Source organism: Mesoplodon bidens (assembly GCF_964165515.1).
Source record: "Mesoplodon bidens genome assembly, chromosome: 4".
Taxonomy (NCBI): Eukaryota; Metazoa; Chordata; class Mammalia; order Artiodactyla; family Ziphiidae; genus Mesoplodon; species Mesoplodon bidens.
Genome location: NC_138160.1, coordinates 140,983,092 through 141,005,970, shown reverse-complemented (window position 1 = coordinate 141,005,970; position 22,879 = coordinate 140,983,092). Strand labels below are relative to the sequence as shown.

Genomic DNA, 22,879 nt, shown 5'->3' with positions numbered 1-22,879 from the left:
TGTACATGCTTGTACCATGACCCAGGAATACAAGGAAGATGACACAGTCTCCCCATCCCTCCATCCCACCCTAGGATGTTAGCAGGATTGGGAGTCCTCCATCCCTCTCCCATCTCTGACGTAGACATGTAGAAATAGTATGTGGATTTGTTTTCTGCTAATTTCCTTTTATACAAAAGGAATTTACAGCATCCTCGAGCCTGCATTTTGCTTTTGTAGTACAGCATTGTGCCGTGACTGTTTTTCCAGGTTCATGAGTGCAAGTCTAGCCCCTTCTTGTCAAGGGCTTTGTAATCTCTGCTATGCACAGGTTTTGCTATGTGGAACTGTGCTGTGACTCTTACCTCTGGTGTGGACTCTAGAAGTGGGACTGTTGGCTCAGTACATGCATAGTCTGAGAGATGCTGGGCAGGTGCAGAAGGAGCTGCAGCCTCTGCCAGCTCTGAACCCAGCACCTCCTGCTCTGTGCTTGGGGACCAACAGCTACCAGCAAGGCTGTTAGTGAGCTCCCTGTCTGTTCTGATGTTTAGTGTCTTTGTTTTGTCTCTGTCCACTGTTGATGCCTCTCAAGGGTGCATCAGAAAGGAGCACAGATATGCCCAGCTGTCAAGTTTGGGACAAATCCTGCCCTTTTTGGCACCAGGTGTCTCTCGCAACTCAGGATTTCTTGGTTTGTAGGCACTGGTGCACTCATCTAGGACAGCAGGGGAAGAAGCCTGGCAGAGCTTGGGGAAGGTCTGAGAGAGCCCACACCTTTTCCTACGAAACAGGGGATCAGTGATATTGTGATGGGCATCCAATAAAGATGGGGTAGGGGCTTGGAGTGGCCCTCAGCTCACAGGAACAGCATCATGACAGGCTGTGGCCATGTCACACTGTTCCTCTAGTTTGGGCCACCAGCACCAGCAGCCACTGAGGCCTGGCAGGACAGGGGTCACGATAGAGACCTCCATCTTGACATGACCCTGAAGTGACCTAGCTGACCCCAGTGTGCCTACACAAGGCCCAAGCTTCTTCTGCCCTAAATCAGGGGTAGGGGGCTGAGGTCCAATGACGGTGTGCCCCCCACTCTCTTTTGCAGCTTTCTGTATGAACCCAACAGCCAAGGGTACAAGTACTACCACCAGAAGCTGGAGGAGTTCCGGAAAGCCAAGGCTGGTCCCACGGGCACCCCCACGGCACCTGACCTCGGACTGAAGCGCAAATCTCCTCCTGAGACCCCGTTGGGGTCCATGCCCACCGCCACTGCCTGCCCTACCTCATCTGCCCCCTTGCCCAACGTCAACCCACCTTCAGCTGCTCCAGGGAAGCCGGCCACCACAGCCAACATGAAGAGGAAGCGAAAGAGCCGGTGGGGTCCTGAAGAGGACAAGGTGGAGCTCCCGCCTGCCGAGCTGGTGCAGAGGGATGTGGATGCTTCTCCCTCGCCTCTGTCAGGTGGGCCGACACCCTCCCTCAGCCTCTTGGGGAGGGTCTGGCATCTTTCACTGAGCGTAATGTTTTCAAGGTTCATCTGTGTTGAAGCACATGTCAGAATTTCATTTATTTCCACAGCTGAATAGAATTCCAGTGTACAGATAGACAACATTTTGTTTATCCATTCATCAGTTGTTTAGAAGCTTGGGTTATATTCACTTTTTGGCGATTGTCAGTAGTGCTGCTGTGAACATTGGCCTACAAATACTGTTCGGATCCCTGATTTTGATTCTTTTTTGTATATACCTAGGAGTGGAATCACTGGGTCTTACGGTAATTCTGTTTAACTTATTGAGGAATTGCCAAACTGCGTTCTGCAGCAGCTGCACCATTTTACATTCCTATCAGCAGTGCACAAGGGTTCCAGTTTCTTCCCATTCTCGCCTTATTGTATAGCTATTCTAGTAAGTGTAAAGTGAAATCACATTGTAGTTTTGATTTGCATTTCCCTAATGACTAATGGTGTTGAGCATCTTTTCATGTGTTATTGGTCAGTGTATAGTTTAGTTGGAGAAATGTCTATTTTAGTCCTTTGCTCATTTTTTAATTGGGTTGTATGTCTTTTTGTTATTGAGTTGTAGGAGTTCTCTATATGTTTTAGATATTAACCCCCATTTAGATACATGATTTGCAAAAATTTTCTCTAGTTTTATGGGCTGTATTTTCATCCTCTTAATGTCCTTTGATACACAGAAGTTTTAAATTTTAATGAAGTGCAATTTATTTTTTCTTTTGTTGCCTATGATTTTGGTTTTAAGAAACCATAGCCACATCCAAAGTCTTGAAGGTATGCCCCTATGTTTTCTTCTAAGAGTTTTATAGTTTTAGTTCTTAAATTGAATTAATTTTTATATATGTTATAAGATAAGGGTCCAACTTCATTTCTTTGCATGTGGAGATCCAATTTTCCCAGCACCATTTGTTGAAGAGACTACTGTTCTTTCTCCATTGAATGGTCTCTTGACACCCTTGTCAAAAATCCCATAGATGTAAAAGTTTATTTTGGGGCTCTCTGCTCTATTACACTGGTTTATATATCTGTCCTTATGCCAGTAGCACACTGTTTTGATTACTGTAGCTCTGTGGGAAATTTTGAAATCGGAAGTGTCAGTCTTCCAACTTTGTTCCTCTTTCTCACACTTTGGCTATTCGAGGTCCTTTGAATTTTTGTATGAATTTTCAGATGGGCTTTTCCATTTCTGCAGAAAACATTATTGGGATTTGATAGGGATTGTATTAATCTGTAGATTGCTTTGGGAGGTATTGACATGTTAACAACATTTAAGTCTTCCAATCTGCGAACATGGGATAGCTTTCCATTTACTTAGGTTTTCTTTAATTTCTTTCAATGTGTTTTGTCTTTCTGTTGTTCAAGTCTTGTACCTCTGTTAAGTTTATTCCTAAGTGATTTACTCTTTATGATGCTGTTGCAAATGGAATTTTTTTAAAATTTCCTTTTTGGATTATTTGTTGTTAGTATAAGAAATACAACTGATTTTTTGTGTGTTGATTATGTATCTTTTATCTTTTGCTAAATTCATTTATTAGGGTAACAGTCTTTAGGGTTTTCTACACATAAGATCATGTCATCTGCAGATAAGGATAGTTTTACTTCTTCCTTTCCAATTTGGATGTCTCTTATTTCTTTTTCTTGCCTAATTGCTCTGGCTAGGATTTGCAGTACTGTGCTGAACAGAAGTGGTGAAAGCAGGCATCCCTGCCTTGTTCCTGATGTTAAGGGGAGAGCTTTTGTTCTTTCACCATTGAGTATGATGTTGTTGTATGTTTTTAATAGATGGCCTTTGTCATGTTGAAGAAGTTCCCTTCTGTTCCTAGTTTATTGAGTGTTTTTATCATGAAAGAGTGTTAGATTTTGTCAAGTGCTTTTTCTGCATCAATTGAAATGATCATGTGGGTTTTTCCCTTCATTCTGTTAATGTGGAATATTACATTGATTGATTTTTGTATGATGAAACCACCCTTGCATTCCTGGAATAAATCCCCCTCCGTTGTAGTAAGTAATTAGTTTACTAATTAATTACATGCCGATGGATTTGGTTTGCTAATATTTTGTTGCAGATTTCTGTCTGCATTTATACTCATAAGGATTATTGGTCTGTAGTTTTCTTATATTGTCTTTGTCTGCTTTTGGTATCAGGATAATGCTGACCTCATAGAATGAGTTAGGAAGTGTGTCCTGCTTTAACTTTTTGGAAGAATTTGAGAAGAACTGATGGTAACTCTTCTTTTAAAACTTGCGTAGAATTTACCAGTGCATTTATCTGGTTCTGGGCTTTTCTTTGGTGGGCTGGAGGGGAGAGTTGATTATTGATTCAGTCCTCTTACTTGTTATAGGTCTATTCAAGTTTTCTGTTACTTCTTGAGTTCGTTTTGGCAGTTTGTGCCATTCTAGGTGATCCAGTTTGTGCCATTCTGAGTATTGTGATGAAATCTTGTGCTGTCTGTTCCACCCTGCCTGGGATGTGAATCATCCCTTTGACCAGCATATCACACCCATTAGTCACCAGTAGTCACTCGGTTATCAGATTGATTGTCATGGTATTGCAGTGCTTATGTTCAAATAACCCTTATTTTACTATTTCACTTAATAATGGCCTCACAGCACAGAGTAGTGATGCTGGCAATTTAGACATGCCAAAGAGAAGCCGTCAAGTATTTCCTTTAAGTGAAAGGGTAAAAGTTCTTGACTTAAGCTGAGGTCTCCAAGATCTATGGTAAGAACAAATCATCTATCCGTGAAACTGTGAAGAAGGAAAAAGAAGTCTCTGCTAGTTTTGCTGTCATACCTCAAACTGTGAAAGTTATGGCCATAGTGTGTGCTGAGTACTTAGTTAAAATGGAAAAGGCATTACATTTGTGATAAGATATTTTGAGAGGCAGAGAAAAACCACGTTCACATAACTTTTATAATAGTATATTGTTATAACTGTTCTATTTTATTATTAGCTATTGTCATTAATTTCTTACTGTGCCTAATTTATAAATTAAACTTTATCATACATATGTATGTATATGTAGTATACACGGGGTTCAGTACTATGTGTGGTTTCAGGCATCTCCTGGGGGGATCTTGGAATGCATCCCCTGCAGATAAAGTGGACCGCTGTATCCCCCTATTGTTTTAGTAGTTGAGTCTTTTCTCTTTTTTTCTTAGGCAGTCTAACTAAAGATTGTCCATTTCGTTGGTCTTTTCAAGAAACCAACTTTTGATTTCATTGATTTTTCTCTCGTACTTTGTATTTCCTGTTTCTTTTATCTCCATTCTAATCATTATTTCCTTCATTCTGCTAGCTCTGGAATTAGTTTGCTCTTCTTTTTCTAGTTCCTTAAGATGTACAGTTAGGTATCGATCAGAGGTCTTTATTTATCTATCTATCTATTTATTTATTTATGGCTGCATTGGGTCTTCGTTGCTGCACGCGGGCTTTCTTTAGTTGTGGCGAGCTGGGGCTACTCTCTGTTGCAGTGCGCGGGCTTCTCATTGCGGTGGCTTCTCTTGTTCCGGACCTCGGGCTCTAGGCATGCGAGCTTCAGTAGTTGTAGCACACGGGCTCAGTAGTTGTGGCACGCGGGCTCTAGAGCACGGGTTCAGTAGTTGTGGTGCATGGGCTTAGTTGCTCCGCAGCATGTGGGGTCTTCCCAGAGCAGGGCTCGAAGCCATGTCCCCTGCATTGGCAGGTGGATTCTTAACCACTGCACCACCAGGGAAGCCCTATCTTCTTTTAACGTGAGCATCTACAGCTATACATTTCCCTCTTGGCACTGCTTTTGCTACACCCCGTAAGTTTGGGTGTGTGTTGCACTGTTGTGTTCATTCATCTCTAAGCATTTTCTCATCTCTTGTGATTTCTTCTTTGACCCATTTGTTGTTTAGGAGTGTGTTTAATTTCCACGTTTGTGAATTTTCCAGTTTTCCTTCTATTACTGATTTCTGGCTTTATTCCATTGTGATCAGAAAAGATACATGGTATGATTTGTCTTTTAAAATTTATTAAAATTTGTTTTGTAGCCTAACAAATGATCTATCCTGGAGAATGTTCCATGTGTACTTGAGAATACTGTGTATTCTGGTGTTGTTGGATTGCATGTTCTATAGATATCTATTAGGTCTGGTTGGTTTATAGTGTTGTTCAGTCCTCTATATCCTTATTGATTTTCTGTTTAGATGTTCTGTCCATTATTTAAAATAGGGTATTGAAATCTCTAACAGTTACTATGGAACTGTTTATTTCTCCCTTCAGTTTTGTCAATTTTTGCTTCATTTATCTTGGGGTTCTGTTGTTAAGTCTGTGTATATATTTAATTGTTATATCTTCCTTCTGTATCAAATCTTTTAAAATATATAACGTCCTTCTTTGTCTCTCATAACCTTTTTTGATTTAAAGTATATTTTGTCTGATACTAGTATGGCTAGTGCAGCTCTGTCTTGGTTACTATTTGCTTGAAATTTCTTTTTCCTTCCTTTGACTTTCAACCTACTTGTGTCTTTATATCTAAAGTAAGTCTCTTATAGACAACATATAGATAGTCCTGTTTTCTCCCTTAAGCTTTAAAGTACTTGGATTCAGTTTTGTCATAGAAAGCTCAGGAAATGCACAGTGATAAGAACAATAATTGCTACAGTCAATTTTGCACAGTGATCTCCAGCTTCTCCCTCCTTGACAGCAGTTTCAGGGACAGCCAACGTGTGGCCTCATTTCTCATTTTCTACCACAAACCCATAAGGGTGGGGGTCTGTTGTCATCACATTTTGCAGATGATGTTGGTGACTGATAATTGGCCGTCTCCTGCCGTCTGTCTGACTCCCTCACCACAGAGCCTGCACCATGGGCAGAACGCTCTCAACCTCTCTCACCCCTGACTTCACTGGAGCTGGACACACAGACACAAAGAAAAGTCATATATGCCCTGGTGCCAACACCCACATTTGCCACACAAGGATGGGCTGATGGGGAAGGCATCTCACCCAGGTCACAGGGCTGGCCTGGCCTGTTGGCCCTGCCCGCCCAGCTCTAAGAGTGGTCTCTGGCTGAGTGCCTCCCTTGGCCAAAGAGAAAAGCTACTGACTGAAAAGTCTGGTACTCCCTGGGGCTCTAGATAGCACCTCTACCCAGGGTTGAGGGTGCCTAGGGTCGGATTGCTGCTCAAGTGCCAAACCTGGTGCCCGCTGTAAAGGAGGGTGCTCAGATGTGAGGGCTCTTCTGACGCATGCACACCCCCACCTCTGAGATCATGTCCGCGAGGTCCAGCCCCAGCTCCCAGGTCCTTCACATTCTAGGGGACAAGTACAGGCTCTGAAGTCTCAGATTCAGATTCAAGCCCCACTGGCCCACATTGTCCCCAGGGAAGCGTGGGCAGCCCCCACCTGCCTTCTCACTGGTGAAGTCGCCCAAGAAGGAAAGGGACTGTGGGCGTGATCCAGTCACACAGCAGGCTGCCCAGACCTTGGCTCCCTTGCTCTCTGCATGGGGCTCTCCAACATCTTTCAGAGCCCCCATAGACCGAGGAGGGATTGGTGTGCAATCTGAGGGTCCAGGAGCACCTGAGGGTGGTTCTTGGCAGGCGACGACCCAACCCCGCTGAGCTGGGAAGACCTGGCTCTTTCCATCCTCCCAGAGGGGCCTCTGCATCCTGTTCTGCCTGGCTTCTTCCCCAGGAAGCCACCACCTGAAGGGTGGTGGTTTCCACCACCCAGATGGGGCCATTGCAGCATCTTGATGTGAGTTAGCGTTGCAGGCTCCAGCCAAGCTCCAAAGGTGATGCCAGCTTAAATGTCAGTTGCTTTAAAGATGGTTGGCTGCTTCCCCAGAAGGAGCTAACAGAACCACGCAGCTGAGTCGTATGCCAGACTCCAAACCTGTGTGTCTACATAAGGTATCTGTTCACCGTAGGGCTTACTTCCAAGAGCCTGTGTGCAAGCATCTCTGGCTTTGCAGATTCCCTGCCTTGTCACCCATTAGCTGTGTGACCTTGAGTGAGGCCCCAGACCTCTTGAGTTTTGGTGTCAGCATTTGCAGTGTGGGGTCGTAGAGCCTGCCTGGAGCAGTCATGTGGGGATGGAACTGAGTACACACGATAGAGCGGAGCAAAGCCCCCCGAGGTCATCAAGTGACATGCATACTAACTGTTCCGACTTAAGTGTCCTGCCACATGGGCCAAGTGCATCAGGTGTCGTCAGCACATGGACTCTGCCTGGGACACAGATGCATGGCTAAGCCCACGTGTCTGTTGCTGACCAGCCTGTGTCTTGTTTCTAGTTCAGGACCTCAAGGGTCTAGGCTACGAGAAGGGGAAGCCCGTGGGTCTGGTGGGTGTCACAGAGCTTTCGGACGCCCAGAAGAAGCAGCTGAAGGAGCAGCAGGAGGTAAGGCCCTGGGGGGCAGGGCAGGCAGGCTCCAAGGGGCTGCTGGAGTATCGTCTCCCACCCTGCCCTGCGGTGCCGTGGTCATGGTGTATTCTTCCTGAGCCCCCCTGTGCCAGGTGGATCCCACAGTCAGGGGAGAGGCTCTTGGACAGATGGGTCCCCCATCAATGGCAAGCCACCCCCTGAGGTCCTTCCCAAGCCCACAGTTGGGCCCAGAGCCCAGGCCTTCTCATGCTGCCTGGGCAGCCTTCTCAGCTGATGCTCCACAGCTACCTCCCACTGCGCTCGTGGGCTGGTCCTGACTGGATAGTCTCCATTTAAGCTTATCTTACAGTTCCCTGCAGCACTCAGTACAGGATAAGCCTGTCTGGCACTGGGTGCCCTGAACGATGCAACAGCCATTCAGTTGGTGTTGGGCAGTTTGGGAGTGAGGGCTGGCTCAGCAGGGAGCTCTGTGGCCAGGATATGGACAGCTGGGACAGCTTACCTGGGCCACCTCCTCCAGGCTGGCAGCCCCATCACATCACCCTCGACCCTCCCAAGGGTCAGGAGCCCACGTCGCCCTCATTTGGTCCACAGTGATGGTGCCCAGGATATTCCAGATTCCAGGCCGGGCTCTGGGTGAAACAGAGCGGGGTCCTCCCTGCTCAAAATAGAGATTCAGGGAACCCAGGGCATGTCCTGACACAGGACTCAGTGCCTTCCTGAACACTTGCTCTGAGCCCTGCTCTTGTGCCTGCTCCAGGGAGGGGGGAAAAGGGGTGCCCAGCATGCACAGGGGAGGCGAGGGGGCTAGCTTCCTGCACGTACAGTGCACGGCCTTGCTCACTGGCGTGTGCCGCCCACAGATGCAACAGATGTACGACATGATCATGCAGCACAAGCGAGCGATGCAGGACATGCAGCTGCTGTGGGAGAAGGCCCTGCAGCAGCACCAGCATGGCTACGACAGCGACGAGGAGGTGGACAGCGAGCTGGGCACCTGGGAGCACCAGCTGCGGCGCATGGAGATGGACAAGACTCGGGGTGGGCCAAGGAGCGAGTTACAGGGGTGGGGTGGGGGGGGGTGCCCTTTTCTTCAGGGTGCTGTGGGCTTAGGAAGCCCACTGACTGGCCCAGGAAGTGCCTGGAGACACCACATTGGGGTCTTAAGCCACCTCTCCAGCCTGTAAGGCCTTGGGCAAGAGACTTGGCCTCTTTGTGCCTGTTTCTTCAGTGGCAAAAGGATGGTCCTCTGAGTGTTCACTGGCGTTTGAACACGGTACACAAGGGCTGCGTGGGAGAGCAGGGCTCGAGGTCTCAACCAGCTGCCTCGTTCCCCACGGCCCCAGACTGCCCCCGAGACTCCTACTTCTGCTGTGGGGCTGCCACACCCTCCTTCCTCCTCTCACCTTTACCCCATCTCTGGGCAGAATGGGCGGAGCAGCTGACGAAGATGGGCCGGGGCAAACACTTCATCGGAGACTTCCTGCCACCCGATGAGCTGGAGAAGTTCATGGAGACCTTCAAGGCCCTGAAGGTAGGCTGGGAGGGGCCCCAGGCCCCAGCCCCGGCTGTGAGCCTGTCTAGCAGGCAGCCTGTGCAGTGTCCCAGCCCCTCCTGCAGCCTCCTTATGTGGCAGGCACCTGTGGTGGCCTCGGGCCCCCTCGCTCACAAGAGGGGTAGGACCCTCTTGCCACGGGTGGCACCTGCTTATGACAGGTGCCATCTGTGTAGGGAATTAGCAAATAGCATCTCAACTGCTGCTTTAGAAACATTTGCTGGGGCTTTTGGGAAATTCTGCTTCCAGTGGAGCCAATTAAATGCAGTTTACAGGCAAAGCATTTCTCAGGCAGACGCCCCCACGTGTTGGGCTCTCCAGAGTCAAATTGTTCTTCCCATGCTGCCTTCATGCTCAAGAGGAGAGGGCTGACATAGAACATTCCACATAGTCTTTTGAGGGTTTTTTAAAAAACTGCTTTGCACCACATAATCTCACCAATGTGATAGTCACCTCATGTGACCACAGCACTCTTTTTAGCACGCTGTGTAACAGATTGCTCTTGGAACATGGGATTTTTCTTCACTGGTGAGCCATTAATCTTTCTCATGGTGGACAAGGCCTGTGTGACCTGTCACCTTGCCCTCTTTGACTTGGCCACCAGGGAGCTAGCTCAGTACTGCTTCTGGCCCTGGGGCCTCTTAGAAGGGGCAGCTTGATCTCTTCTCGAGGAGTCTGACTTAGTGGTGGGGAGGCAGGTGGGCAGGTGGTCCCAGCGGCCAATGCGGCCATGTGGGGGTGGGGTTTCAGGCCAGGGCTGGGACTGGGGATGGCTGCAGGCCTGGTGGATGACGGCTACCTCCTCCCCCTGCAGGAGGGCCGTGAGCCTGACTACTCAGAGTACAAGGAGTTCAAGCTGACAATAGAGAACATTGGCTACCAGATGCTGATGAAGATGGGCTGGAAGGAGGGCGATGGCCTGGGCTCAGAAGGCCAGGGCATCAAGAACCCAGTCAATAAGTGAGTGTGGCCTCCAATGCCAGCGGGGACGGGGGAGAGGAAAAGTCCCACACGGAGACATAGGCCCAGGGCCTGGGTCCAGCCCTATCACTGGGCTGGGAGTCAGGGATTTGGACTCTGGTGGCTGGGCCGTCTTGGGCTCTCCATCTTCCCACAGTGCCAGGAGTGTCCCAGACAGATGTCACCCAGCCCAGCATAGCCCCCACATTGAGCTGCATTGGGGTGCTGCTACTGAGCCCAGCCAGGGTGGGTGAGGCCTCCCTGCCCCAAGCTCAGGTCCCTCACCCACCCTCTTGCCGGCACCAGCCCGCTCCCCGGCTCACACCACCCGTTGCCCCAATGCAGGGGCACCACCACGGTAGATGGTGCTGGCTTTGGCATTGACCGGCCAGCCGAGCTCTCCAAGGAAGATGACGAGTACGAGGCCTTCCGCAAGAGGATGATGCTGGCCTACCGCTTCCGGCCCAACCCCCTGGTGCGTGTGTCCCTATCCCCCTATATTGCTTGTGGCCGGGCTGCCGCAGTTCCTCCGCTGTAGGCGGGTGGTGGTGCTGGTCACAGAAGTGTCCCTCCTTCCGCAGTCCAGCTAGGCTCTCCAGCAGACCCACCCCACCTCTCCACCTTGTTCGAGCCTGCCTCGCCTCCCCAAAGCCTGCCCTTCCTTCTAGAGGATGTGGGCCAGCTGCCTCCGCTAGGCTCTAGACGGGAGGAACTGCTAGCCCCCTTTAGCACAGCATAACCACCTCCCCTTTCATCTTTCTTGCTTCCCACAGAACAACCCCAGACGGCCTTACTACTGAGTGTTCTGGAAAAATGCACACATGTACTTTCCAAAAGACCGACCATTCCTGGACTGTGGAATGTTCCGGCCTGCTTTTCTGCCTGCCCTTCCCATTGTTGCGAGTGTCGTGCTGTGTATTAAAATCCCGGCGCTTGCCTGCCATGGCAGCCTGGTCTTGCCATCACCAGAAACCCCTCCTGTTCCTTAGCAGGGCCAGGCTGGACAGGTGGGGACAGGATGCTGCTCTGAAGGCTGCCTAGCACCAAGGAATCCTGGAAAACCACCGGGACCTTTTGTCTGCTTATGGGGTCCCCCATCGGCCTGGGTTGGAGTTGAGGGGAGGACCTTTGGAGAGGGGAGGGGCGGCCAGCTGGCCAAGACCTGGCTGCACCTGGGCCAGGGGCATCAGGGACTCCCCTCCTAGCCTAGCACTGCACTGCAGAAGGAGGCTGGGGAGGGGTCTCCAGGCAGGGCCCATTCCTCCCTCAGACCCACAAGGCAGGTGGACCCAGGGCACACCTGTGCCCCTCAACCTCTCTTGACAGGTGGCATTGACAGGGTCCCACACACACACGCACAACAAACCTGGCTAGTGATGGCTGCAGCCCAGGCTACCCTAGCTGCCCTGGGTCCTACAGGTATAGTGGACACACGAGTCCCTAGGGCTCGTGCCTTTGGGGGACAGCTTCATGGACGGATACACTGTACTAAGACATCACACGCCTACTGGAGGAGGGGAGGCTAGTGGGTAGCCCAGACCAAGGAGAGCTTGCCACATCTCCAGGGCCTGTGCCTCACACTTGTGCAGAAACCACCTGGGGATCTTGTGCAACTGCAGCTGCTGAGTGAGCAGATTGGGCAGGGTCTCAGAAATCTGTGAGCCATGCTTGGAGTATCAGGGGGGGCCTGGCAAACTGAGGAGCCCCTACCTCTCACCCCCCTGCCTCACACGTACCCAGTAGGTCCTGCTCAACCCCTGTGAGCTCATGGGGTCTGAGGACTCAAGCTGGCGTCAGGCTCCTGGGCCAGCCTGCAGTTCACACAGTCATTCAGCAAACACAGCACTGACTGTGAGTCACATGGATGGGATTTGCCCCTGGGCACCCACAGTCTGCTGGGGCTGTGGCCATTGACCCCTAACACAATCTGAGACTGGTGAATGCCTTAAAGAGGAAGTGGGACCTATGGTGGAGGTGGCCTGGGGAGTGTCTCAGTGAGGGAGTTCAGGGTCTGGAAGTCTCAGCAGCAAACCCCTGGCTGGCGTGACAGGTACTACCCTGTTTCCCCACCATGGACGCTGTATCCAGGGCAGGGCAAGGGGGTGAGGTGGAGCCTGCCCTGGGGGGCCAGAGTCCTGAGCACAAGGGTATAGGTCTGGGCAGCCAGAGGTTCCAGTGATGGGGACCTTGGGCCTCGGTCCCAAACACCTCACTAAGTCAAGGTCACCCCTCCATTTAATTCTCAGTGACCAGAAGGCTCGCCAGACTCAGACCACGGACTTTAGCCCCAGCCAGGGGGAAAGTTGAAAGAGGAGGCTTCCAAATGCTTTGTTGGTGTGCAGGTATCTCCCAGATACAGGGTGCTAGGCCAGACCCGTAGACAGAGCTGCACCAGACACCCCTGGCCCTCCAGGGGGAGAAGTGGGGCTGGAGTGGCAGGGAGACCTCCCTGGAGGAGGGGACATTGGGCTCTGCTTTAAGGGGTGAGGAAATACGAGAGGGTCCATCTTGCAGATAGGAGAGAGGCATGTAGGGTATTGGCACCACAAGAATTGAGAAAAGTCAAGAAATGAGGCTGGAGATTCAGATCAGCCCAGAGAAACCTGAGCTTCACGCATGAGCAACAGGCACCTGGGGAAGGAGGCTCTCAGGTCAGGGGCCAGAAGATCATCTTGTCACCCAGGCTCAGAGATGGGACCCAACTGTCCCCTGGAGAAGGGGCCGTGGCTGGGCCTGGTGGGAGTTGCGGGGATGTGAGGGTTAGAATTTCCCCCCAGGGGATTCCCTGGTGGTCCAGTGTTGTGGCCCGTGTTCATCCCTGGTCGAGGAACTAAGATCCCGCAAGCCACATGGCACGGCCGGAAAAAAAAAAAAAAAGCTGGGCCCCCTAGGGCAGGAAACAGGTGGGCATCGCTCACCCTGTTTCCTGAACCCACAAGTACCACGTGGGCAAGAATCCGAGGCTCGTTGGAGGGGTTGACAAAAAGCTGCCTCCTAATTCTCCACCCTGCAACCCCCCTCCCTGGTGCAGCCCTGCCCCCTTGCATATGCCCCCCAATGGAGCCCAGCCTCCTCCAGGCTGTTCAGAACGCTCCCAAGCCCACCCCACCTTGCTCCATGACCCTACCACCAACCCCAGCCTTCAGTGCCTCCTTTCTGCTGCTCATCCCCAAGCCTGAGCTATTTCTTCCTGCCAGGAGCACCATTACCAAACTCATCAAACTGACTCCATCCCCACTTTATAATCTCAGCCACCCCTTGGACCCCATCCCTTGGACCTCGCCCACGTGAGCAGGGGTTCAGGCTACACGGAAGGAACACAGCAGAGAATCACGGAGTCCTTCAAGGTGTCCCCAACCCTGGTCCCTGACCGTCTGCCTTGAGTTGGCCCCCGGGACCAGTTAAAACTTCACATCTGCACACGTTTAAATTTGTCTGTGGCCACCGCCTGAAAACTCAAATCCAAGGGCACTAAAGGGAACTCTGCACCCAAGCGGATGAGGTTCTTCTGTCAGCGGGCACATACAATGCCCACTTGATCCGGGGCTGGAGGGAGGTCTGCAGAATGTGAAGAGTTTAAAGGGTCCCCCTTCGGGGTCGAGGTCGAGGCTAGGATGCCTGTGCCTTAGGGTGAAGAAAGAAGTGCAGAATGAGGCCCAGGGAACGAATTCCCTTAGACTGAAGTGGCCTCCAGGACGCAGAAGCGGAAGCATCCTGAGGCATCGTATTCTAGCACTGGTAGAGAGAGAAACCGGCTGCGCGACGGGGACTGCCACTGGGGACAGCGCAGAGTCCGGCGAGGCTATCAAGGCGGGGAGGGGCCACTGCGAGAGGGAGGGGCCTCGCAGGGCAGTCACAGCGCGGGGGCGACCTTTGCGCAAGGCGGGGCCGAGCCGGGCTGGGTCCCTGGCAACTCCGCGCCCAGAGGCACCGCCGCGCAGAAACCAAGCCGGGGTCCCGGCACCGCCGCCATGGACATCCCGCCGCTGGCGGGCAAGGTCGCAGTTCTGTCGCTGGGCGCTCTCCCGTTGTCCTACGCGCTCAACCACGTCTCGGCGCTCTCGTAGTGCGTGCGGGGAGGGGCCGGGGCGGCCTCCTCGGGGGCTGCGGGGCTGGGCTGGGGTGTGGAGGGGGCGGGATGGAGGATGCGCGGGCTCCCACGAGCCCAGCGGCCCCGCGCCGCTCCGGCCCGCGAGGACAGGGGCTGGGTCAGAAGAACCCCCCCACCTCCAACCGGAAATCGCCTTCCAGCAGGCCCGGAGCTGTGTGGTGGAGCTGGGGGCGCTCCTGGGACGTTTGGGGCCCGGGGAGGAGGGACTTTGAGAAGCAGAGCCCCTACCAAGGCAGGGTTTTGGAGGGTTTCTGGTGTTTTCCCAGGGATGTGCCCAGCACAGGTTCCAGAGTCCCCAAGGGTCAAAGTATTGCCCCAGATAATGCCCCAGTGACCCGGCTCTTGCCACACACACGCTCTGCTGCACCACCCCTACCAGACTGTCCCTCCATTGCCTGTCTCAGGCCTGGGACTTTCTTCTCTTCAGGGCTGGCCCACCCTGTCCCTAGCCTCAGTTTCCCCTACATACCTCGGCCTCCCCTGTCCCTATCTCCTAACCCTAGGCCTCAACCCCGTGGATCCAGCTACTGGGTACCAGGCAAGCACAAGCCCGTCACACTCCCAAACCCAGTGCAAACCAAGACATGGGGTAGAGGGAGTCTTGACTGGGGAGTTGGCTCCTTGGGTACAAATTCCTGGCTCCATCCCTCTGGACCCAGAGTGAGCCAGGTTGCCCCGGGAGCCTCAGTTTCTTCACTGTGTAATGAACATAATTCTAGAGCTCATCCCGTGGTTACAGTTAGGGATTACAAATTGTGTGCCAGGACGCTGGTGTGGTCTCACGTGATTACTATAATTGTCATGTTGGTTAGATGGGGCCAGGAATGGGGATCCTAGGGGTTAGAGGGGTTCAAGAGAAGGTCGGGGCCTGGAGAGAGTGTGGGGGGGAATGTGTGGCCTTGGGTATGTCTCCCACCCTCCCACCCTTGGCCTTGGTTTGCCAAGAGTTGGGGGCTGCCCAGAGACCTGGCTTCTGTGGCTGGTTGACTTGCCTTATCAGGTTGATGGGAACAGATCAGGGCAGGGGTGAGGTGGAGTTGATGGAAATATTTGGACTTTACCTGAGGAGTCAGGAGCTTCAGACCATGAAGTGTACAGAGCTGAGCACTAGAGACCGTCTGGCAGGTGTGGGCACTGGAACTGGCCACAGAGGGTCTTGGAGCTGTTGAATGACAGAGCAAGCAAACTGTCACACACATCACCAAGTGACTGGATAAATCATATAGTCAGAAGCGTTGACAGATGCTCTCTCTGTGCCTGGCCCAAGTCAGGCAATGATCCTTTCTGAGGAGTCAGGGAGGGCTTCCCTGGAGGAGGAGCGATGTAGATGGGCCATGGAGGATGAGTAGGAGTTTGCCAAGTGGAAAGGAGACTTGTGGAAGGAGTTTCCAGAAGAGGGAAACAGCTGGGGCAAGAGCCTGGTGCTAGGAAAGGGGAGTTTCAGGGAATGGCTTTTCTGGATGGACAGATGCTTCAGCCTCCTCACCTGGAGCTTCCTGGAGTCTGCTCTTGCCTTAGGGTGGGGCAGGACCTCAGAATGGGCCTGGCCTCCCTGACTTGGTTTTCCTCTCCACAGCTCCCTGGGGGTGGTGTGGATGAGCGCCCTGATCCTGGGTCTGCTCTTCTTGGCTATATACAGCTTGTCCCAAAGTGACATCTACTATGACCCACTCTATGCCGGTGAGTTGGTGGGAGGGTCTTAGGGAAGAGAACTGTCTGGGCAAGGGCCTCCTCCATCAGACTGGCAGCCCTTGAAGGGCCTTCATCAGACTGGAGAACCTCAGAGACTGGAGAACCCCTACTGATTGGGGAACCTCAAGGGGCCTCCCCCTTCTGACTTGGGACTCCTGAGTGCAGGGACAGCGCCTTTCCCATCAGCCTGGGGACCCCTAAAGGCAGGGACTGTGCCTCCCTCTGAGGCGGGCTGTGGGTCATGTGACTTGTGGGGTGGGGCCTGGGAGCAGGTTTGTGCAGAGGCTTTGCGGGGAAACTGGGAGACCGGTCACCGACCTGCAGTCCTAGGCCCCACCCACACGTGGTCTGTGCCCCGCCCACACCCTGCCCATGCCCCGGCTACTCTCCCTGTAGTGTTCGCAGTCTTCTCTTTCACCTCCGTGGTGGACCTCCTTATCGCTCTCCAGGAAGATGGCTACATGGGGAGCTTCATGGCGTTCTACACCAAGGAGGTATGTAGGGAGGGGTCTGGGATGCCCGCAGCCCTACTGCCCGTCTGAGCCCTGCACCTGCCCCTGCAGGGTGACCCGTACCTGCGCACGGCACACGGGGTCTTCATCTGCTACTGGGATGGCATTGTTCACTACCTCCTTTACCTGGCCATGGCTGGTGCCATCCGTAAAAGGTGCGTGGGGTGGGCAGGGTGGCACCTGGACCCTGGGAAGGAGGTCGAGTCCTTAGGTGGGAGGTCCCAGGTCAGGATGAAGCCAGAAGTATCTGTAGGGGAAATCAGGAAGCCTCTCTAGGGCTCTAGACAGGAGTGGCCAGGAGAAGGATCCAGGGAATATCACAGGTGTCAGTGATGGTCGGTTCTCTTCTCTACCACCTTGTGCCTGGGCAGACAGTACTGTCCTTGGACAGAGCATTTGACTGTTCATTCCCTCATTCAACTTCCTGTTGTCCCTTCTGTCCTGGGTGACACTGAAGGGATCCAGAGCTGGGGATCCCAGATTGGTCTCTGGACCCTGTCGGGGGCTCTGAGACTGGGAGACAGGGATCTACTGGTCACCTCTCCATCCCCTGCCCAGGAAGAGGTACCGGAACCTTGGACTCTACTGGCTGGGATCCTTCGTCATGAGCATCCTGGTGTTCCTCCCAGGGAACATCCTTGGTAAGGACTTGGCTCTGCGGAATCCTGTCTCCCTGGGCTGGGTCACTGCCCTGTGTCTGGAAGTTCCCAGTGGATCCTCCATACCCTCTCCAATGTCTGCAGAGGGCACCCTCCTCCCCACCACATGCCTCTCCATTCAGAGCCTAAGCCAGCAGCCTTTCCCCACCTCTCCCCCATTTTCCTCTTGGAGGAGCGGAAGCACATTCCATTTCCTCCCCAGCTAGCGGTTCCTGACCCCAGGGACTTGGCCCAGAGTGCTCTTGACACAAGAAGGGAATTTTAAGGTGGATCCAGAGGGCAGAGTGAAACCTTTGTAGGTAGGTCTTAGGAGGCGAAATAGAGAAGGCAGCCAGGGATGTGGGGATGGCTGTGCAAGAGGAATATCCAGGGTGTTTCTAGGGGGAGCAAAGAACAGCTGAAGTGTAAGAGCCGTGTCCAGAAGGTAAATTGAGGCAGGCCAGGCTGAGGAGCATGGACATCATCTTATGGGCACTCGGGAGTTCAGACGTGTTAGGGCTGAGCTAGGATGGCATTTGTGAATCACAGCTTCCAGCCAGGGGCTCTGACATGGCCCAGCTAAAGGGTTCAGCCGGGCCTGGGAGATCCTCGCTGCGTGACACCCTGTCTCTCCTACCATGGCAGGCAAATACAACTCAGAGATCAGGCCTTCCTTTTTCCTCACCATCCCCTACTTGCTGGTCCCCTGCTGGGCTGGCTTGAGGGTCTTCAACCAGACCCAGGCGCCAAGCTGCTGTACTCCCAACATGGTGAGTCCCTTGCCCCCAGATAGGCCTTGTGCCAAATGCCCGAATGTCCCCCATTTGAGTTGCTTCTGGTCAAAGACGTTATCTCCTTGGAAAGATCTCCTTGGTCATTAGGGAAGAAGGGATGAGCCTTCATTGAGTGCCTGTTGGATACCAGACTTCTCATGCTGTTTCTCATGGGGCAGGTGGAGGAGGAACAAAGAAAGGGCCTTCTGCAGCGCCCAGCTGACCTGGCCCTCATCATCTACCTCATCTTTGCTGCATTCTTCACCCTCTTTCGGGGCCTGGTGAGTCTGCACTGGCCAGCCTACCTGCCTCCAACTCCCCGACCCCAGCCCATCCCTCCCTCCTTTATCTTCATTATCCAGTGCAAAAAGGCCACTGCTCTCCCATCTGACCATCCAGGAAAGTTCATCGAGTCTAACCTGAGTGTTCCATCACAAAGCCCCATTCCCTGTAGCCTTCTCCCCAGCTCAAATATCTGTGGATTCTCAGCCAGAGGAGAGAACCAAAGCTGGGGCAGGCCAGAGCAAGGGGTATGGGCCCCTCCTGGGAGGCCGGGGAAGGCTTCCTCTGGGAGGGATATTTGAGGCTGTTGGTTTGTCTGTGGGCCCCAGGTGGTGCTTGACTGCCCCATGGATGCCTGCTTTGTCTACATCTATCAGTATGAGCCATACCTGCGGGACCCCGTGGCCTATCCGAAGGTGCAGGTGAGAGGGCAGATGGGAGGAGAGGGCCACAATCCTGCCGGGTTAGGGATCTACTGGGCCCCTTTGAAGCAGGTGCCAAAAACATAAGTCAAACTGGTGGAAGCACAAATGGAATTTATTGTCCTACCAGAAAAGTACAGACATTCTCTTCAGGTATGACCGGATCCAGGAGCTCAAGGATAGCTCTGTCTCTAGACTGTGTTTTCTTTACATGTGCTCCACTCCCAGGTAGTGCCTTTGTGGTATGGCAGAGACAGCCTTGGGTAGCTCTAGGCTTCCATTCTTTCTACTTAGCCACCACAGAGGAGTGTGAGCCCTTAATTCCTCAGCTTAAGTATAAGTCTCAGGCAGCCCCTGATTGGCCAAGTTTAAATCACATGCTCATAGCTGATTATTATGGCCAGGGGGCTGGGGTGTTCTGATTGGCCAGGCCAGGGTCACATGCTACTTCTGGAGTAAGGTGGGTGGGCTCAGTGTGTGGGAGTGGGATGGGTGGGGAAACCCAAGGGAAATAAAGGAGCAATTTGCACAGAGAGCCCCAGTCTTGGGTGGGGTCGGAGGCTGGCCAGATTCTCCTTGGGGCCACCACCTGAGGGGTATCAGGAGACTCAACTGGGGCAGCCACTCAATCCATCAGCTGTGTGCCCCCCAGATGCTGGTGAATATGTTCTACGTGCTGCCCTTCTATGGCCTGGCCATCTATGCCCTCATCTTTCCTGGCTGCTCCTGGCTGCCTGACTGGACCTTGGTATTTGCTGGAGCCATTGGCCAGGTGAGGTGGGGTGGAATGGGGTGGGGCGGGCCAGTGCATAGGGAAGAAAGTTTCTTCCTGCTCATCAATTGCTTTTGTGCTCACTCTGAGCAGGGTGATACTAGGCCCCTGACAGGCTCCACCCCCAGCTCAGTACCCCAGGATTCCCTAGTGTGGGGGAGAAAGAGCCAGACACAGACACCCCAAACCCCATGAGATTAGAACTGAATAGAGGGAGGTAGAGAGTCTGAGAGGGATTCCAGAGGGGACAGATTTCTTAGAAAAGGGGGCATAGGCTTTTTTTTTTTCTCTATTGTACTTTACTATTTATTTTTTACTCTGTTGCGGCATGATTGTATATTCAAAGTACAATAAAAGAAAATACTCATTGTCTACTTCTCTTCTGGATATTATTATCATTGTTATTATTATTAGTTGTTTCATCAACGATGACTGTCAAAAATAATTTTGTTGGGCTTCCCTGGTGGCGCAGTGGTTGAGAGTCCGCCTGCCGATGCAGGGGACGCGGGTTCGTGCCCCGGTCTGGGAGGATCCCACATGCCGCGGAGCGGCTGGGCCCGTGAGCCATGGCCGCTGAGCCTGCGCGTCCGGAGCCTGTGCTCCGCAACGGTAGAGGCCACAGCAGTGAGAGGCCCGCATACCGCCAAAAAAATAAAAAATAAAAAAAATAATTTTGTTGTACGGAAGACTGCTATAAAAATCTCAGCTATCTATCAAAATTGTTAAGAATGTCTCATTTCCATCCAGCTCTTTAAAGGCAGAAGAACTACTCTTAACTTGGTTTCTTTCTTCTCTCTATTTTGCTTTGGAAGCTGTGTTCTGAGTCCGAAGGCTCTGATTACCAATATTTAAAGTCAACCTTTGGCGATATTTTTGCTATTTCAAAAGCTTTCTCATGCATAGGCTTTAAAAATTCTTACACACAATATTTGGTTCTTTATTCCATCTGTAATTTATTTTTCTATGTGATGTGAAGGAAGAATCTGAAAATTATATGTTTCTCCTTATGATACTCAGTATCCGAGGTATTAAAGAATTTGGAAGTATCTAACTTGACAAGTTGAAGAAATTGGAAACCTTATTTCAGGAGGAGGGAAGTCTTCTAACAGTGTAAACCAGAAGGACTGGACTGATCTTGCTGAGCCCCAGCTATCATCCTACTCTCTGTTTTTATTTTGTGTATTCCTATCTAATTATAAAGGGTTATTATTAAGGGAGAACAGTAATTCAAGCATATTCAAGGCTTTGTGTAGAAAATTTCTATACTCCTTTTAAACATAGATTTTACTTTTTGCATAGTTTTAGGTAGCAAGCCAGTTAGGACTGTTCAGAATTTCTGAAGCAAAGAAAATTTACATGAAGGACTGTTTTGGGCTTCATGAGGTTTCTGAACTCTAAACCCCTATACAGAAAGAAGGGCTTGGCTGGGCTTCCCTAGTGGCGCAGTGGTTGAGATTCCACCTGCCGATGCGGGGGACATGGGTTCGTGCCCCGGTCCGGGAGGATCCCACATGCCGTGTAGCGGCTGGGCCCGTGAGCCATGGCTGCTGGGCCTGCGCATCCAGAGCCTGTGCTCCGCAACGGGAGAGGCCACAACAGTGAGAGGCCACAACAGTGAGAGGCCCGCGTACCGCAAAAAAAAAAAAAAAAAAAAGGGCTTGGCTAACACTGTGCTAAGAGAGTTGACCAAACTTCAGTTTGACTTCCACTTGAACTAGGTTGTAGTTTGTGTCCATAAAGATGACCCCAGCCCTCATGCTGAGTCTTTGCTCAAGAAAATGTGATCCTGCCAAACCACAAAATGTACATTGTCTAACCCACCTTGCCAAACCATTTTCAGTAATTTTTCCACTTACCCTTTTTGTAATTTTCCATTTCTTTTTTTTTTTTTTTTTTTGGCTATTTCTTTTTTTTTCAAATAAATGTTTCTTTTTTTTTTTTTTTTTTGAGCTCTGGAAAGATATTACTTTTTTTTGGAATTTTTGAATTTTATTTTATTTATCTTTTTATACAGCAGGTTCTTATTAGTTATCCATTTTGTACATATTAGTGTATATATGTCAATCCCAATCTCCCAATTCATCACACACACCCCCGAGGGCATAGGCTTTGATGTATGGGTATGAGTTCTTCAGGCAGGGAAGGGCATTCCAGGAATGGGAACAGCATAAGGAAATGCACAGAGGGGGACAGTGTTTTAGAGACCCATAACGGGGGTAAAGGCAGAGACAAGATAAATTGACAGCTAGATGCTAAGGGCTTTGAACTCTGGGCTTGGGGGCTTGTGCTGAGAACAATAGGAAGCTGTAGAAGGTGTCTGAGCAGTGGAGGGCCCAGTCAGAGCTGGGGACATGTTGCTGGGTTTCTGATGCGAAGTGATAAAGGCTGGGCCCTGGCCAGGGCAGTGGGGCCAGGGGGACATCCATTGGATATATTATTATTTTATCGATTAGGGGTAGAATTGAGAGGATTTGTGTCAAGGCTGCCTGGGGTGGGGAAGAGCAGGGGGAGGAGCTGGACTTAGGGCAGAGAAATAGGGTGCAGGGTCCAGCAGACCCTGAAGATCATTCTGGTTAGGCAGCTGGGGAGAGGCTTACAGATAGATGGATGAGGATAGACAGGACATGTTGGGACAGGGATACCTAGAGACAGATGGATTGAAGAGGGGAGACAGGTCAGCAGAGCCAGCGAGATAGGGATGGGGACATTTTGAGCTCCCCAGGGTGGGATGCTGGTGACGCTGGGACTTGTTTTCTCCTGGTCTGTGACATCCATCCTCCCTTTTTGGCCACCAGGCACAGTTCTCACACATGGGTGCTTCCATGCACCTGCGCACGCCCTTCACCTACCGTGTGCCTGAGGATGCCTGGGCCAGCTTCTTCGTGTGCAACCTACTGTATGCTCTGGGGCCTCACTTGCTGGCCTACCGCTGCCTGTGGAGCCCTGCCTTCTTCCTACGCCCACTTCCTGGCCCCCCAGCCCACCATGAGAAGCAGCACTGAGGGGGCTGTGGGACTCCCCAAGATCCTGTTTACATACCCAGCTGGCCCTGCCCCTGGGAGGGTGGGTTGGGTTTTTTAGAGGCAGGAGGTGTGTCTCTGGGTGCCTTCAGTCCTGGCTATGGTACTTTCAGGGTGGGATGGGGGGGCCCAAGGTCCAAGTGTTCCAGCAGAGAAGGTCACGGCCATGCTCAGCTGTCACCTCACCCAAACCCCACACTGGCACCCTCCCGGAATTTATCCATCATCCCCCCATGGATCGTTTCAGTAAAATTCCTTTTGACGCATAAAATGTTGCTCTGAGTGTTTCAGGGGGC

At 51.8% G+C, this 22,879-nt stretch overlaps 2 protein-coding genes across 2 annotated transcripts in view; both read left to right on the top strand.

Moving 5' to 3' along the window:
- SUGP1 (SURP and G-patch domain containing 1) overlaps positions 1–11,326 on the top strand; it is a 29,216-nt gene extending 17,890 nt beyond the window's left edge. The window contains exons 8-14 of the mRNA XM_081231450.1: positions 1,082–1,437; positions 7,755–7,861; positions 8,710–8,887; positions 9,274–9,380; positions 10,216–10,361; positions 10,707–10,836; positions 11,135–11,326. Of these exons, the coding sequence (XP_081087576.1) occupies positions 1,082–1,437; positions 7,755–7,861; positions 8,710–8,887; positions 9,274–9,380; positions 10,216–10,361; positions 10,707–10,836; positions 11,135–11,161 (1,051 nt within the window). The 3' untranslated portion in view covers positions 11,162–11,326. The remainder of the gene's footprint in view (positions 1–1,081; positions 1,438–7,754; positions 7,862–8,709; positions 8,888–9,273; positions 9,381–10,215; positions 10,362–10,706; positions 10,837–11,134) is intronic.
- Positions 11,327–14,203: 2,877 nt separating this feature from the next.
- TM6SF2 (transmembrane 6 superfamily member 2) lies at positions 14,204–22,854 on the top strand. Its single transcript, XM_081233317.1, has 10 exons — positions 14,204–14,427; positions 16,049–16,152; positions 16,561–16,658; positions 16,728–16,831; positions 17,235–17,317; positions 17,960–18,084; positions 18,267–18,368; positions 18,699–18,791; positions 19,444–19,563; positions 22,359–22,854. Exons 1-10 carry the CDS (start codon positions 14,333–14,335, stop codon positions 22,563–22,565), a joined length of 1,131 nt encoding a protein of 376 aa, XP_081089443.1. The 5' UTR covers positions 14,204–14,332; the 3' UTR covers positions 22,566–22,854.
- Positions 22,855–22,879: the final 25 nt, after the last annotated feature.